Raw genomic sequence first — 19178 nt, forward strand, 5'->3', positions numbered from 1 at the left:
CTCTGTTGATTAAAGAGTGTATTAAAAGCAGAAAATAGTTTAATTCAGAAATGATTTAAGTTTAAAACTGAATCGATATTTTTACTTTAGTATTAAAGTTTATGCACTTGCCTCTATGGCAACTGGCCCTGTACTACATCTTTACTTTAGGCTTGTTATACCAACATTTACTACACTTATAAGGTTTCACGCCTACCCCCTTCACGGTCTCCTTGCACATTCCTGCCTAATGGAGGCAACTGTTCTATTTAGATAAATTCATTTTAGCTTTCATGATTCCTATTTCGAGTAATAAAGCATGACGTGACACACACTAGATTTTGTGTAGACTAGATTCGTTATTAATTCAGAATGTTTGGCTACTTTGATAACGTAATATGATGCCAAAGTCACCATATTAATTTTGAGCTCAGCGAACCCTGATGTTATATTTCACAACTATGTTATTTACAATAAATAACTTGCAGTACTCTTTTCTTTCAAACGACATTATTTCACGTATTGTTGTCTCCCGTGATTTGTTTTTGTTTTCTTTAGCACAATTGGAAGGTAACATTCTATTGTTATTTATTTATTATACAGAGGTAATTCAGCGAAACGTAACAAATAATATTATTTTCTGTTAACCCTGAACTGCAGCTTGCTTAACATTCACTTGATTGAACAGGCTATCTATTTTATTTAATAATAAAGGCTAACTCTAATAAACAGTGTATCCCGATTGTTGTGCTGTGAGTTTTACATTTTCAGATGCCTCTCTTACTGAGGTATTTTCTATTGTTCCCATTCTTCAGTTGTATTTGCAATACTAAATGTTTTGAATCATGATGTCTGAGTGAATTATATGTCGAAACATACACGTTTATTTATTTGTTTATGCGAGGTAAATATACATACTGGCTGTAGAAAAACAGAACACGACCTAGTAACTGATATAAATATTTTAGTCTCTAATTCACCATAAAGTTTGTTGTTGTTTTTTCGATTTATTATATTATAAAATCTTATGTGTTTTGTTATCAGTAATTAACTTACTATGGCATGTTTTTCTAGGAAAGGCAGCTTATTTTGATTCACTAAATAAATTAGTGGCTATGTAATACAAAGGGCTCATCTGTAAAGATATTATTATGTTAATAAATCATTATACATTTATAAACTTAAGTCGCAAGTGTTTTTTGTTTATCACTATGGAATATAAAATGACTAGAATTTTTTTTTTTTTACAAGTGATGCGAGAAAGAAAGAACAAAACAAAAGTAAACGAGCATTTCCGCATTTTGATTTCCTTGTTTCGACGCTATCTGCATCAACTTAAAGGGTAATAAACAAATGGTTTGTGTGGTTTCGTGAGTGCACAGTTTAATTTCTAAAGGTGTTAATACTAGGCACTAAATGGTTGGTCCGCAGACTTTTTTGGGGAAAAGTTGCTTTTTTAATCAACGCAGCATGATTGGCGGCGAAGTCAATGTTGTCATTATGCTTGCTGTCATCATAACAAGAAGCAACCAATCACGAGAAAGCAAACGCGTGCATGCTCCTGCCGCTAAAATGTGGAGGGCTTATTGCTGCCCGCGGCGATAACCGATTCATCCGGCTGGCTCGAGGGAGAGATCGTAGCTTTCTGTGTACATAACCTCTGCGGTCCGAATCGGCTTAACACTCTTGCTTAAACAAGAGCACTATAGGTAAACACAAAGCTTGTGCTAAACGTTTGCCACAACCGACGACACGCAGCCATGAACAAGGCCGACAGAGCCTCTGAACAGGTCAGTGAAAGCAACGAGGTCAAAGTGACATCGGTCAAGGTCATCGAAGGTCACAAAGGATCTTTGCGGTCCAGCAATGTACTGGTCAGCGTGTCGAAATGTGATAATAATAACCAACAGCTGCCAGCTCACGCATATTCAATAGACGCCATCTTAGGACTTCGACACCATAAGTCTTCAGAGGAAGGCCTTAACCTATCTGAAAGACAACAACAAAATCAGAAGAATTTACTACAAGTACGATCCTACCCCCATCTGAATTCGGTTGAAGATCGTGCCTCATACCCGTACTGGGTTGCTGAGTACACAGGTATGTCACACACATATCCTATATAAGGGTTATATATATAGAAGTGATAGTGATACGAGTGAGAGTTTTATAGATTAATTAGAAGACTGCCACTTAGACTGCTTGTCAAATATATTAAAACCTAATCCCGATGCTACTCGGTTTTCCTACATGGACCCGAAGAATCGCGAATAGAATACGTAATTACAGTTGAAACCAAGTATATTAAATAGTATGGGGAGGGGAGGGGGCTTGGGCTGAAAGTGTGGGCTTCAAATAATACTAATCCTTTTGTTCATATACAGAGCTTCCTTAATAATGCCTGACGCTTGATGGCAAAATTATTAATTAGTGCGACCTCAGCGAAGAAGGAAATTGACATTGGTCATGTGCAACAAGGGAGCGTGATCAACTCACGACAGCACGTGCACATATACGCATATTACACGCGCGAGTGCACTCAAAATTTAACCAGCGTGCGTGTAGTGCTTGAAGAATACGGTTTCATTTATTAGCTGGTTATCGTCTTTTTATTTTCTCCTCTAAAACCAACCAAAACCACAAAGGTAGGAAATATATAACTGTCTCTGACGTATTTTGCTGCTAGACTCTTCATCTGGTCATATGTTAATATTATTTATTCTCGGTCTTGTCATATCTGTGCTCCTATCGACCCACTGAACTTAATCTGTATCAAGTTATTTGCATTCTTTATTTGTGAGCATTTGTTTGTATTAAAGCAAAGCCATGTTAGGCTATCTTCTGTGTCCACTGAGGAGAAAAGAACCCCGGATTTTAGCGTTGTAAGTCAGTAGACTTACCGCTGTCCCACCGGGGTACATTTGTGAACGTCCATCTATTATATTTTTGTTGTCGTTGTTTATTTATCAAACACAAAGCTACACAAAGGGCCATCTTTTCTTTGCTTACCACGGCTATCGAAATCCAGTTTCTAGCAGTATAACTGTCCGCAGACATGCCGCTATGTCAGTGAGGAGCGTTTTGGCGTCAGTAATTTTTATCTATGAAATATAGATACTCGATTTCTATTCACAAAACAGGATGTAGGACTATTAATTACTGATACTTTACTCAGGAGCAAAACCGTCCATGTACACGGAATGATGGTTATGCTTTAGTTCTCTAGTTGCACCGTCGTCAGTTTATTAATATACAACGTCAAAATCCGGGGTTCAATTTCCCACGGTAGACACAACAGATAACATACGAACAAGTTACGGTTTAACACACGAGATGTTTCCTCTTTTAGTCTTTAGATATCGTCTACCTATGGAAAATTTATGGGACAATAGGTGCTATGACATAAAATACAACAAGGAAAGTGATTAGCAGTTTGGAATAGCAAATTTTAAGCTTTCACACTTGAACTAAAACAACTTAATCAAAAAAATAGCACATTCCATAAAGACGAGAAACACTTGAAGTAAAAATATATATTAGAACGGCTGGTATGGGCATTAACGTTTTTATTAATAAAGCAAAGAACAACATTACGACCTGAAGATGATCTAAGAAGGTCAAGACGTTGTTCTCTGCTTTATTAGTGAAAGTGTTAATACCCATACCAGCTGTCCTGAGATACAAAAATAGCATAAGAAGGATCTTAGAACAAAATGTAGCAGCGACCTCTAAGTTTGTTTTATTTATTTGTACAAATCAATTTTTAGCTTGATGGCTAATTGCTGTTTTATTTTCTAAACTTAATACCTAATATTATTTTTAAAAGAAATAATTTGCTCTTTTTTTATAATTTAAATTGGCAACTAAATAAATGTCATATAAAACTTATTATTTAAACTTAATAAATAAATTCTCTCCTTCGATTCAAGGAACTGTTGCTAATTTAAAAAGAAAGGTTTAACGTTAAAGCAACTTTAATTATTGTGTGTTTTCTTATAGTAAAGCCACAGTAGGCTGATTTTAGCGGAACTCTTTAATAAGTATCCAAAAATATATTTTGAGGTACATATAATGACATGAGTAACTAAACAATTATGATATTAAAATTCTTTTTATTACTGTCCCCTGCTAGTACAGCCTAAAGTCTAGTGATTTATAACACTAAAATCAGGGGTTCGATTCCCCTCGGTCGGCTCAGCAGATAGCCCGATGTGGCTTTGCTATGAGAAAACACACACGCACACATTGCAAATAAAATATATATACCTTTATCTAATAATCAAAAGTTTTTAACAGTTAAAATATTTTAAACTAATGACTAAATAATACCTTAATGTTAAAACAACTTTAGCTGGTAATTGAAACACTTGTTAAAAGTTAAAATTAATATAGTTGGTAGTTTAAAATATGGGATTAAAATACCGTTAACTAATATCTAAAAAAGTGTTAAGAATTGAAGTAGCTTTAGATGTGCAAAAGTTTGTAGTAAAATCAGAAAATTCTTACATGAGATATATATATGATATAAATATAAAATAAAAACATTAGATACATCTTATATGATAGATCAGTAATATCTACTGAAATAAGTCTATCAATCATTCAGTGATAGTCAAACGATCAACTTGTTTACACTGTTATATTACATAATTTAGGTTAGAACAATCAGTGTTAAGAACTATTTAAAATAACTGGATGAAATTTCTCCTTTTTATGGAACGTCCTCAGGAAATCTCAGTATTAACTGGTGGAGACAACTACAGTAATAGTTGTGATTTTACCTCCGTCATTTCAGGTGGTGGAGGTTATGTTTTCACTCTTGTGGAAGATAGAAACGTTGTTCTCTGCTTTTCAATAAAAGTTTTAAGACCCATACCAGCCGTTCTGAGATACATTTGTGTGTGTGTGTGTGTGTTTGGCAGTAATATTTCTCGAAAACGGCTGGTATGGATTTGGAATTTCTCGAAAACGGCTGGTATGGATTTGGACAGAAGTTGGTGTGTAGCTGGATAATGACCCAACTTAGTTTTCTTGAGGATCAAGGTCACAGAAAGGTCACGAAAGTAAAAAAAAAAAACCAACCTATTTGTTAATGTAGGGACCGATTTTTCAGTTATTTTTGCTCTAAAACTAAGGCAAAATGACTGGTGTTGTTTAAACGTGATGGACATATTATACCTCGTTATTGTTTCAAAACATTTCTGTGTTTGTTTATAACTGCGAACATATGACACATTTTTATTTCCTCTTTTGTGTTTTGAGGGCCGAAAATGATCGACCCTCCGTGGCTGAAGTATTCGCTCAACTGATTACCGCTCTGGTTGGTTAATGTTTCATAAGTGACTAACGAGTTATTTAGGAAGCGTTGCAACCAACAAAAATCATGTACTGACAAGTAATTTAGCACATAAATAGTTTAGACAAAACGTTAAAACGGCAGTATAATTATGGGTGAAAATAAGCTATGTTTCTGGATTTTATTTAATGTATTCTGACCCAAGGGAAAACAGCCGGTCAGCAGAATCTTATCCCCTTACCCCTGTATTTTCAAGATGGCGGGTAAGAGTATTAAAACTTTAATTAAAATAAAGAACAGAACAACTTTTCGACCTTCTTTGGTCGTCTTTGGGTTAACAAAGAGGGTTTGCATCCATACTAAGGGATTAACTATTACTCTTATAACGCACCCCCGCTTTAAAATGTAGATAATGTATTATCATTTTGCACAGGTTCGAGCCCGACTTGTCAGCTCTAAAATCCAGACTTTGATCTTAGGTTAAACCCGCTCCAAGACGTTAAAATAAATTTTGTAAATCTATACGTATCACATATTGCATTATGAAACTACTACAGAAGTGTGGTGTTTAATATAGCATTCCGACATAGTGTGTGTTAATTACCTCTATTTTATCCAATCAATAAACTATTGATTTTTACTGCACAGTAAATATGAATTATTTATCGTCTTGTTTCCTATTAAACTGTTTCTTTATTGAATTTAAATTCAAGAAACAGAGTACAAATTTTATTAAGATTAATGAGTTTATATTAGATTTTCCCAAGGCCCATTCCCTTGGTGTTTCTCTGCTAATGATTGTAGTAAGTGTTTTTACAAGGTTTGTTCCCTTTTATCACATTTTTCTGATCCATCCCATGGTGCTACACTATTAATGACTGTAGTCAGCTTGTTATACATATTTTTCCAAGGTCCATACCCCTATTTTTTTCCATTTATTGACTGTCATCAGATGTTATGAAACGTGCTATATTCATATCTAACAATTAAAAAAGGAAAATATGTATATAACATTGTTCTTGTTTGTTCGTTTGTTTCTAAATTTTGCGCAAAGCTACACGAAGGCGAAATGTGCTACCATCTCTAATTTAGCAGTGTAAGACTAGAGGGAAGGCAGCTAGTCATCACCACCCACCGCCAACTCTTGGGCTCCTCTTTTACCAACGAATAGTCGGTTTGGTTTGTTTTGAATTTCGCGCAAAGCTACACGAAGGCTATATGTGCTAGCCATATCTAATTTAGCTGTGTAAGACTAGAGGGAAGGCAGCTAATCATCACCACCCACCGCCAACTCTTGGGATACTCTTTTAACAATGAATAGTGGGATTGACCGTAACATTATAACGTCCTCACGGCTGAAATGGCGGACATGTTTAGTGTGACGAGGATTCGAACTCGTGATCCTCGGATTACGAGTCGAGCGCTTTAACCACCTGGCCATGGTGGGCTTCATTTGTTCTTGACTAGAGCTTTCACATCCTACGAGACATTGTCTGATGACGAAGTCACTGTTCATTGAAGGTATACTATTTTTGTTTTAAATATGGCTCATCATGTATATGGTTTGGAAAGATAAAATGAGTCTACGGTGCTCAAAGCCTACACTCTAATATTCAATCTTACTGTTAAATGAAAGAAGAGTTAAACATTTTAAAAAACAATGCAGCAAAATTTATAACAATTAACAAGATTCTAGAGTTACTAAAGTAACGTTTTATTTCTTTGTAGATATGGGACTCCGGCATGGCCAGGTGGGTTAAGGCGTTCGACTCGTAATTTGAGAGTCGCGGCTTCAAATCCCGATCGCACCAAACATGCTCGCCCTTTCAGCCGTGGGGGCGTTATAATGTGACGGTAAATCCCACTAATCGTTGATAAAAGAGTAGCCCAAGAGTTGGCGGTGGGTTGTGATGACTAGCTGCTTTCTCTCTAGTCTTACACTGTTAAATTAGGGACGGCTAGCTCAGATTTCCCTCGCGTAGCTTTGAGCGAAATTCAAAAAACAAATACAAATACATATGTTTATCAAATATGTATATAATTATGTACAAAAATGTATATTTATGAACTGTGTGTATATATATATTTGAAATCCGTAACTCACTTAAATAAAGTAACACACGTTATAATTATATTATATAGGTCGTGCCTTATAATAATATAATTATAATTAACAGATAACGTATATTCTGAATTAGTTTAAGATACATTTTCAAGTTACAACGTTCGAAATTTAACATAGCAATCAATATTATATATTTTAAAAGAATACTAAATTCATTTGTTTGTTTGTATTTAATCATAAACCTACACAGTGGATTAGCCGTGCTCAGCCATACCCAGCCCGAAACGTGTTTTTCTTTCACTTTCATAAGTACGCAGACTTGAAGCTGAGCCACCAGGGGGCTACTAAACTGAATTCAATTCTTATAAATTATTTTTTATTTAGCTTTTACATTGATATTATTTCTCAGGTTTCTCAATATTTTAGTTATTTACAACAGAAAAACCTTGAATATCAGTTGACACACGTGATTTTGTCATTGTACCAAGTTTACAAATTTTAAAATAACGTTTTATCAAGTTCTAATTTTAATACAAGTTGTACCTTCCCAATAGAGTAATGGTATGTTTGAAGGTTCATAATGCTAAAACTCGACTTTCGATACTCGTGGTGAAAACAGCACAAATAGTTCATCGAGTAGCGTTGTGCTTAACGAAACTAACAAATAAGACGAATAACCCACTTTATCGATAAAAGATCTTCCAGTCTGAATCGAGAAGGAACATCGGAGATGACACTTTCCGTTTTATTTCACACAGCTTACAGCGTATGTAGCACAGTAACAAAACAATAAAAAATTCAACCACTTTATTCTACAGGATCTAGTTGGCGTTTGTTTCCCTTCAGAAAGTTGACTTGAAGGAAATTATCTATTTCACTTTCCTCGTGCAGTCGATGTTTCGTTTGATCACATTTTTTTTTCCAAAGCGCACCTTTCAATAATTATTTCTTGCTGTTCGTCCTAATCGAATACAAAACATTTTTTTTTTTTTTAGAAAAGCAGCTCACGTCATTCACATTGCTACCCACAACATGAAGGAACAGTCCATTCTGGAATTATGGGTATCAGTTTTTGTTCTTCGTAAAGGATTTTATTCGGAAAACGAAAATGTTTGTTTTTGTTTTTGAAATTTCGCGCAAAGCTACACGAGGGCTATCTGCGCTAGCCGTCCCTAATTTTGCAGTGTAAGACTAGAGGGAAGGCAGCTAGTCATCACCACCCACCCCCAACTCTTGGGCTACTCTTTTACCAACAAATAGTGGGATTGACCGTCACATTATAACGCCCCACGGCTAAAACGGCGAGCATGTTTGGTTAATATTCTGGAACTTTGGAAACATAATAGAAAATTAATTTCATTAGTATCAAAGTCAAGAACTTTCCAATAATATTTTTTTATTTGTAAAGCTTTTGCCGAAAAATAAACTCGGGACTTTAAGTCGTAAACTTCTACTTTCAAGGTTTATAATCGCTTTTCTTTACTACACTTTATATTTAAGAAAAACATTTTTTTGTAATGCAAAAATGAATATGCTAAAATTCTGGAATAAGATATCAAAGAAAAATATGGTATCCATAATGTGGTCATGTGACGAAACTAACCTTGAATAATATTTCGAGATTCTAAACATAAGCTGTTTCATTTTGAAATTGTTCATGTCTTTTAATAGTACAAAAATAATACCACAACCAAGTTTCCATTAGTTGATGCCCGGCATGACCAGGTGGGTTAAGGCGTTCGACTCGTAATCCGAGGGTCGCGAGTTCACATCCTGGTCGCACCAAACATGTTCGCCCTTTCAGCCGTAGGAGCGTTATAATGTGACGGTCAATCCCACTATTCGTTGGTAAAAGAGTAGCTCAAGAGTTGGCGGTGGGTGGTGATGACTAGCTGCCTTCCCTCTAATCTTGGCCCGGCATGACCAAGCGTGTTAAGGCGTGCGACTCGTAATCTGAGGGTCGCGGGTTCGCATCTTCGTCGCGCCAAACATGCTCGCCCTTTCAGCCGTGGGAACGATATAATGTGACGGTCAATCCCACTATTCGTTGGTCAAAGAGTAGCCCAAGAGTCGGCGGTGGGTGGTGATGACTAGCTGCCTTCCCTCTATTCTTATACTGCTAAATTAGGGACGGCTAGCACAGGTAGCCCTCGTGTAGCTTTGTGCGAAATTCAAAAACAAACAAACCCTCTAGTCTTACACTGCTAAATTAGGGACGACTAGCGCAGGTAGCCCTCGTGTAGCTTTGCGCGAAATTAAAAAAAACAACAACCATTAGTTGAATCATGTTTCTGTTAGTTCATTTTCTCATGTCATTATTCATGTTTCTAGTAATTTAAAAAGAATGTCTCAACTAACTTTTTCATTAGTTGAATCTCTGATGTAATTATTCACACCTTTTAGTAATTCGAAAGTAATGTCTCAACCACCAACCATGTTGTTACTAGTTGAATTATTAATGTTTTTGTCCACATCTTTCATCAGTAGTTTGAAAACTGATGATATAGTCAATGTTTTATTATATAATTCAGTCAAATATGTTATGATTCAGGTCTGCAATTTATATAGTCAATAATGGCATCATGACATATATATCTTTATATCATCAATAATGGCATCATGATATGTATATTTTTATATCGTCAATAATGACGTCATGACATATATATCTTTATATCATCAATAATGGCATCATGATATATATATTTTTATATCGTCAATAATGGCATCATGATATATATATATATCTTTATATCGTCAATAATGGCATCATAATATATATATCTTTATATCGTCAATAATGGCATCATAATATATATATCTTTATATCGTCAATAATGGCATCATGATATATATATATCTTTATATCGTCAATAATGGCATCATGATATATATATATATATATATCTTTATATCGTCAATAATGGCATCATGATATATACATCTTTATATCGTCAATAATGGCATCATGATATATATATCTTTATATCGTCAATAATGGCATCATGATATATATATCTTTATATCGTCAATAATAGCATCATGATATATATATCTTTATATCGTCAATAATGGCATCATGATATATATATATCTTTTTCATCTCGATTCAGTGAAACTTTATGAAGAGTACAAGTAATAGGTTTTAAACCTTTAATAACTGCAACTGCGTGTTGAAAGAAAAAAGATTTTCCGTCTTCTATACTTAGGTTTTAAAACAAAACTGAAGCCAACGAGTCGTAACTGACATCGCATAATCGTGTTATAAGTTACATTACAATTTCGTAGTATAACTGACACTATTTTTGTTACCAATCGCATTATAACTGAGCCCGCAAGATCATGGTATATGGTATAAACGACATAATAAATTCAAGACATAAATAACACTATAACATGAATGATAACACAATATAATAATAACTTCTGATCACAGTGACCCCACAACAATATGTTATATGTATGTGAGATGACATGTTCATGGTATAAATGACAAAACAAAATTATGAACAATTTTATACAATACCATTACGAATCTTAATAAAACTGATTATACAAGGTCATGTGTTCTGGTGCAACTGGTTACATTATAAGCTTCTGTTTAAAGAAATAACATGAACTATTTCCACAAAGTTTAATTTTTAATTTTATAATGTTTATAGTTTTTTTAAAAGCATTTATTTTATTGAGAGTTTTGTACAACCTAAACATTTAACAAACCTATGACTTCGGATCTTATTTATGCAATTAAAGTATTCACTAATTAAAATCATTCCAATGGTATTTCGAAAATTAATTAAGATTATCGTTCTCAGTTGCAATTAGCAACATGAAAATAAATTGACACAAAGATCTATAGATTGCATCCTTGACGTATCTTAATTCAGCGGTAAATCTGAAGGCTTATAACGCTAAAAACTGTGATGTGCACAGACACAGTTGGCCTTTCGTGTAGTTTTGTATTTAATAACAAACACACGTATCTAGATAAAGAGTAAAGTTGTGAGGCTAATAAAATGTGTGATAAACACGGTATTATACTCTAAATATCTATATTGTTGCTTTCCACGAGTTACTGTTATTTTTCAAGTATTTTTGCTGTGAAATTGACAAACTGTTTGCTTATATCTGAGCTGGTGAAATTAATATTTATTCTACTTGAGAGATAACCAACATTTAACAAGAGTTTTCTTTTAGAATAAACCCGAATGATTAAACAAGAGAAAATATGCTGTTCAGATTTTTGTTTATTTTGTCTACGTAATTTAATTTCCATGTGGTTTCTTGGTTTGTATTTTGTAAAATAAAACAAATAATTTGATTTTCAGAAAGTCGTAACTTTAAGTACTTTTTCTACATTTATTTCACTTTATAAAAAGAAAAATCCACACGTATTTTAACGAGGTTTTGTAAGGTAAAACTTGTAATTTTGTTTAATTGCTGTACTATTAGTCGTAGACTAATTAGTAGGTGGAAAGAATCTCAAAGGCACCTATACACAGCTTTCAGCTAATCGTAACGCGGTTTTAAACATGACGTAAAATTCGATTCAATCGCTTAATCTCACAATAATTGTTCATACACGGATTTATGTATTGTTAATAATATGAACCTTTCATAAGCCATGCCCCACTACCTAAATTCTCGGAAACTAATTACCTGAGCTTCTGATGCATGTCTACAACAAAGTTACGTAGTGTAAAAAACAAAACAAAAATCATTACAGATCCACACCTCTGCTTAGATTGTACAATTAGAGCCCCTGATTTTCCCCCTGGTTATATATATATATATATATGTACGTATAATTTACATTCATATAAATACCTTGCTTTCACTCGTGATAACATAGAGCTTGAACTGGGTAGTGTTAATCCAACGGAGACTATACTGAGAATACATACAGAGTTTAAAATAATCGATATTAGGGACGTTCTTTGACATTGATAAATTCTTTACATGTCAGATAAAAGTTGACATAGAGAAATTTCTTTTCTCTACCACCATCTTAATCTTCTTAAATCTTGTTAGAGCTTCAAGTTCCTTCTATATTGTGGACATCTCTACTGGGACTAAACAGCTGTCTGTCTTAAATACGTATGACTAATAATAAATTGTTAAAACTTAGTAAAGATAACGAAGGATGGCTTACCACATACAAAAGTGAAGTGTTCTACAAGCACGATTTTTGAGATGTATCAACGAAACTTCAAGTTGACTTTTGTTTCTCTTCTCCATTGGATCAGCTGTAAGACTGAAGAATCATAACGCTAAAAACCGGGTTTCGATACTCGCGGTAGGCACACCGCAGATAGTCCATTGATTATTCTTGTACAACAGCTTATCGAATGTTCCATTTCAACGACACATCAAGCCCGGCATGGCCAAGCGAGTTAAGGCGTGGACTCGTAATCTGAGGGTCGCGGGTTCGCATTCCCGTCGCGCCAAACCTGCTCGCCCTTTCAGCCGTGGAGGCGTTATAATATTACGGTCAATCCCACTATTCGATGGTAAAAGAGTAGCCCAAGAGTTGGCGGTGGGTGGTGATGACTAGCTGCCTTCCCTCTAGTTTTACACTGCTAAATTAGGGACGGCTAGCACAGATAGCCCTCGAGTAGCTTTGTGCGAAATTCAAAAACAAACAACGACACTTGCATCACTCTAATAACGGAACTTACTCACAGATCCCCTGACTTTAACAAAAGTTGGCATGTTTTGTTCCTCGTTACCAATCTTAGTTTTGTCGAGATGATTTTGGGCAACGTTTTCTGTAAAAAGGTGTTATTATTAATATTTTGTATTTACCACTCGATTCCATCAGGGAACATAGGGCCGCAATCTCTTGCGGTTTCATGAACAAGTATTTAAGTGAGCAGGTTGTTAGCCCACTGCACCGAGCCGTCCCTAACTTAGTAGTGTAAGACTAGAGGGAAGGCAGCTAAGTCATCACCATTCACCGCCAACGCTTGGTACCAACGAATAGTGGGATTGACAGTTACATTATAACGCCCCCACGGCTGGGAGGGCGAGCATGTTTGGCGCGACTCGGGCGCGAACCCGGGACCCTCAGATTACAAAGCGCACGCGTCACGCGCTTGGCCATGCCAAGCCCATTATTAATATTAGAAAGATTTATTTAAAATTCAGGTCCCCTTTATATATGTATATTTATTTATATATATATAGTGAAATTAAATAATTTATATCCAAATGAAGCTAAATTAATAAACAAAATCACGAGGAAGGACTACGTTAAAAACAGCAAATCCCGACCTCTAGTTAATTATATTATAACCATAAAATATTCAAGCCATAAACCAAAACACATTAACATGAAATAAAGTACGCTGCGTATTTTTACAAAAGGCTCCCACGATACGAGTTACAACGTGGGATTATAAAATGTTTCTTAAGTTTTGGAGGTTCTCATCGGTCATTATATATGTGTTGAATGGTAAATTAAAAACTGTGTCAAATTAAACGAATTCCGAGTTTTTTTGTTTTGTTTTCTTTTGTTATCCTGTGAGATTTTTTGTTTTTATTCAGGGTACAACTGTGTAACACAGCGAATTAATTCGTTTATGCTAGTTTTCCACATATATTTCGAGATTAATCGTATCTAATAATTTTGTAATTTGAAGTACATTTTGTTTATATATATATCAAGTACATTTTTAATACGGGGTGGGTTGTTACAAACCCAACGTTTTACACTTCAATACAACGTTTTTTACCCTCATTCACTCATTTACATCAACAGTGCTGTGTGCTACCAAACCCAACGTTTTACACTTCAATACAACGTTTTTTATCCTCATTCACTCATTTACATCAACAGTGCTGTGTGCTACCAAACCCAACGTTTTACACTTCAATACAACGTTTTTTACCCTCATTTACATCAACAGTGCTGTGTGCTACAAAACCCAACGTTTTACACTTCAATACAACGTTTTGTACCCTCATTTACTCATTTACATCAACAGTGCTGTGTGCTACCAAACCCAACGTGACAGACAACACTATATATATATATCCTTGATTCAAAACACGACATGAAAAATTATATTCAATAAAACTCTACCTTTAGACGTTCGTGTATAGTGTTAATCGGGTACAGAAGAAGACAAATGTCGTATCTCTAATTAAGGTATATAAATTATATGAACATTTTCACTGTCTTCGTACAAGAAATAATATTTCTTGGCGAGAAACACGTAATTGGTGAATGAAGAATTAGATGGTATGCAGAGACGACGTTACACGCGACAGCGCCTTCATCTCTTGCAATAAAAATTAATTAATTAGAAGATAAATTGTTTTTTCTTCAAAATAAATTAAACTAGTAGGCCTAAGAAAAATGGAAGGTAACATTTTCATAAAAAGGTGAAACGAAATATATTAAAATATTAAAAAAAACATTTCATCAGTAGTTCTTACACTGCGAATGTTACAACATAGGCTTTGGATTTTCTATGAATTTTTGCTTCTCCATATTCTAACTAATTTTCTTGTTTTTGTGTTTGAAAACCCGATCCACTATTCGATGAAAGTTCAATAGAGGTTTAGAACTTCCCGTTTCTTTCAACGCCGCCATATTGGAGGTCAAACATACCAGTCATTGTTAATATAAGATTTGAAATATTTTTGTATACTGTCAATGGCGTAAACATCGGTTTTGGCAAAATATACGAACCCGAAACCATTCGGCGACTCGGTTTCTTGACTTAGCTTTCTCTGTACAAATCGGTTTACAACTTCAGATCATACGATATTAGAAACCAAACGAATAATTTATTACGTAAGGCTAGTGTACGAATTTAACGTCTAATATGGCGGTGTAAACCACGTGATCTTTGGAAGATGTCTCAGTGAGTTCGACAAGAGTTTCACTGGAGTTAGCCAATCTTTTGTGTGGGTTAAGTTTGTTTCACGAAAATTATAAATTTAATTACTTAGAGTGATAGTTTGTAAAATAATTTACAAATAACCGACGCATACAGAATGACAGTCATGCTTATAAGTCATGAAATCAGCTGCTCCAGCCTTTCTTTGTGAAAACGGAAACAGATATAGTAGTGTGATGATATATTATAAACCAAAAAGTGGAAGACAAATGATTAAAGTTACATAACTGTTGAAGAATGTGAGTAATTGCTGATAGTTAGATATATGTGCTGAAGTATACAAAGAAAGAAGTGGACAGATAGCTTATTTTTATTAATTTCAATCTTAAATATGAGTTAAAAATTTTAACAATAACGCGACTTGTAATCGAGAGTTCTTTCAAGGATTTATATAGATTTATAACAGATTGTTGTAATAAGATGTCAGAAAACGCGTAGGTTCAAGAAGGCTTAACACGAAAAGATAAAAATCCTATAAACCAGGCGCTTTCGAAAGGTGGACCCTTCTTCTTCAGGGGTAAACAGTTACAAGTTTTTTTTTTTATCGTTTTAATTGATACGAATGAAGAAATTATATACATGTTTATAGGGACGATAAATAGCTTGTTTTATTTATTTTGAATTTCGCGCCAAGCTACACGAGGGCTATCTGCGCTGGCGTCCCTAATTCAGTAGAGGGAAAGTAACTATTCACTACCACCCACCGCCAACTCTTGGGCTTTTACCAACGAATAGTGTGATTGACCGTAACATTACAATACCCGCACGGCTGAAAGGATTACAAGTCGAGTGCCTTGACCACTTGGCCATGCCGGGCCCTATAAATAGCAACAGAAAATATAAAATAAAGCGTACATAAAATTTAAATAAACCGGTTATACAGTAAATATTAAACACTACATTTTAAAATTATTTTTAGATAATGTAACGGTAATGCATGCTATAATTTAAATAACTGTTAGTTTCATTGTAGTATATACATCACTCGTATGTTACTACTAAAATTCAGCTTCACAGCCCAAAAAACAAGGTAACAATAATAAATTGTCTTTCTTTGAACTCTATTCACGGCTGATGTTTTTAATCTGTTAAATAATGGCGCGTTTTATAACAAAGCTACACAATCTGTCCCAAGATAATCAAACCCAGAATTACAGCGTAATGATACCCTTGAGCTTATCACTGATCAAAACGGAACACCTGCTAAATAAAACCATAATATCGTTTATCCGTTTCTTTTAGCCCCTTTACAATATTTCATTAATTCTACTTACGTTTGATGCAAAAGTTGAGAGATAAATTATGTTCCATTTTCACACACAAAAAAACGTTTGTCATTCATATGTAAATTATTGTCCCAAACTTGTCAGAAGAAGAAGACATATTGGAATACATAGAGTATCATAAGGGAAGTATTTATAAAGAAGTTATTTGAAAATTTAATAATCATGATATTTCGTGATGGTTTATATATTTATTCATTTATTATATACTATCTAAACGTTTATAGAATCATTGTACCATATATATATAATGGAATATTATACATTGTTTATTGTTATATGTTGGATCATTGTACCATACATATAAATGAATACTACATATTGTTTATTGTTATATGTTGGATCATTGTACCATACATATAAATGAATACTACATATTGTTTATTGTTATATGTTGGATCATTGTACCATACATATAATGGAATATTACATATTGTTTATTGTTATATGTTGGGTAATTGTACTGTACATATAATGGAATATTACATATTGTTTATTGTTATATGTTGGTTAATTGTACTGTACGTATAATGGAATATTACATATTGTTTATTGTTATATGTTGGTTAATTGTACTCTACATATAATGGAATATTCCATATCGCTTTTCGTTATATGTTGGATAATTGTACTCTACATATAATGGAATATTACATATTGTTTATTGTTATATGTTGGATAATTGTACTGTACATATAATGGAATATTCCATATCGCTTTTCGTTATATGTTGGATAATCGTACTCTACATATAATGGAATATTACATATTGTTTATTGTTATATGTTGGATAATTGTACTGTACATATAATGGAATATTCCATATTGTTTATTGTTATATGTTGGATATTTGTACTGTACATATAATGGAATATTCCATATCGCTTTTCGTTATATATTGGATAATTGTACTGTACATATAATGGAATATTACATATAGTTTATTGTTATATGTTGGTTAATTGTACTATACATATAATGGAATATTACATATTGTTTATTGTTATATGTTGGATAATTGTACTGTAAATATAATGGAATATTCCATATTGTTTATTGTTATATGTTGGATAATTGTACTGTACATATAATGGAATATTACATATTGTTTATTGTTATATGTTGGATAATTGTACTGTACATATAATGGAATATTACACATTGTTTATTGTTATATGTTTGATACTTGTACTGTACATATAATGGAATATTCCATATCGCTTATCGTTATATGTTGGATAATTGTACTGTACATATAATGGAATATTACATATTGTTTATTGTTATACGTTGGATAATTGTACCACACATATCATGGAATATTACATATTGTTTATTGTTATATGTTGGATAATTGTACCACACATATAATGGAATATTACATATTGTTTATTGTTATATGTTGGTTAATTGTACTGTACATATAATGGAATATTCCATATTGTTTATTGTTATATGTTGGATAATTGTACTGTACATATAATGGAATATTCCATATTGTTTATTGTTATATGTTGGATAATTGTACTGTACATATAATGGAATATTCCATATTGTTTATTGTTATATGTTGGATAATTGTACTGTACATATAATGAAATATTCCATATTGTTTATTGTTATATGTTGGATAATTGTACCATACATATAATGGAATATTACATATTGTTTATTGTTATATGTTGGATAATTGTACTGTACATATAATGGAATATTACATATTGTTTATTGTTATATGTTGGATAATTGTACTGTACATATAATGGAATATTCCATATCGCTTTTCGTTACATGTTGGATAATTGTACTGTACATATAATGGAATATTACATATTGTTTATTGTTATATGTTGGATAATTGTACCACACATATAATGGAATATTACATATTGTTTATTGTTATATGTTGGATAATTGTACTGTACATATAATGGAATATTACATATTGTTTATTGTTATATGTTGGATAATTGTACTGTACATATAATGGAATATTACATATTGTTTATTGTTATATGTTGGATAATTGTACCACACATATAATGGAATATTACATATTGTTTATTGTTATATGTTGGATAATTGTACTGTACATATAATGGAATATTCCATATTGTTTATTGTTATATGTTGGATAATTGTACTGTACATATAATGGAATATTACATATTGTTTATTGTTATATGTTGGATAATTGTACTGTACATATAATGGAATATTACATATTGTTTATTGTTATATGTTGGATAATTGTACTGTACATATAATGGAATATTCCATATTGTTTATTGTTATATGTTGGATAATTGTACTGTACATATAATGGAATATTACATATTGTTTATTGTTATATGTTGGATAATTGTACTGTACATATAATGGAATATTCCATATTGTTTATTGTTATATGTTGGATAATTGTACTGTACATATAATGGAATATTCCATATCGCTTTTCGTTATATGTTGGATAATTGTACTGTACATAAATGGAATATTACATATTGTTTATTGTTATATGTTGGATAATTGTACTGTACATATAATGGAATATTCCATATCGCTTTTCGTTATATGTTGGATAATTGTACTGTACATATAATGGAATATTACATATTGTTTATTGTTATATGTTGGATAATTGTACC

At 33.1% G+C, this 19178-nt stretch overlaps 1 protein-coding gene across 1 annotated transcript in view; it reads left to right on the forward strand.

The window, feature by feature from the left end:
* Window positions 1–1616: 1616 nt before the first annotated feature.
* LOC143231910 (retinal homeobox protein Rx3-like) overlaps window positions 1617–19178 on the forward strand; it is a 38225-nt gene continuing 20663 nt past the window's right edge. Inside the window, exon 1 of the mRNA XM_076466736.1 lies at window positions 1617–2079. Coding sequence (XP_076322851.1) covers window positions 1740–2079 — 340 coding nt within the window. The 5' untranslated portion in view covers window positions 1617–1739. The remainder of the gene's footprint in view (window positions 2080–19178) is intronic.

The sequence above is a fragment of the Tachypleus tridentatus genome, chromosome 11 (genome assembly GCF_004210375.1).
Source record: "Tachypleus tridentatus isolate NWPU-2018 chromosome 11, ASM421037v1, whole genome shotgun sequence".
Taxonomy (NCBI): domain Eukaryota; kingdom Metazoa; phylum Arthropoda; class Merostomata; order Xiphosura; family Limulidae; genus Tachypleus; species Tachypleus tridentatus.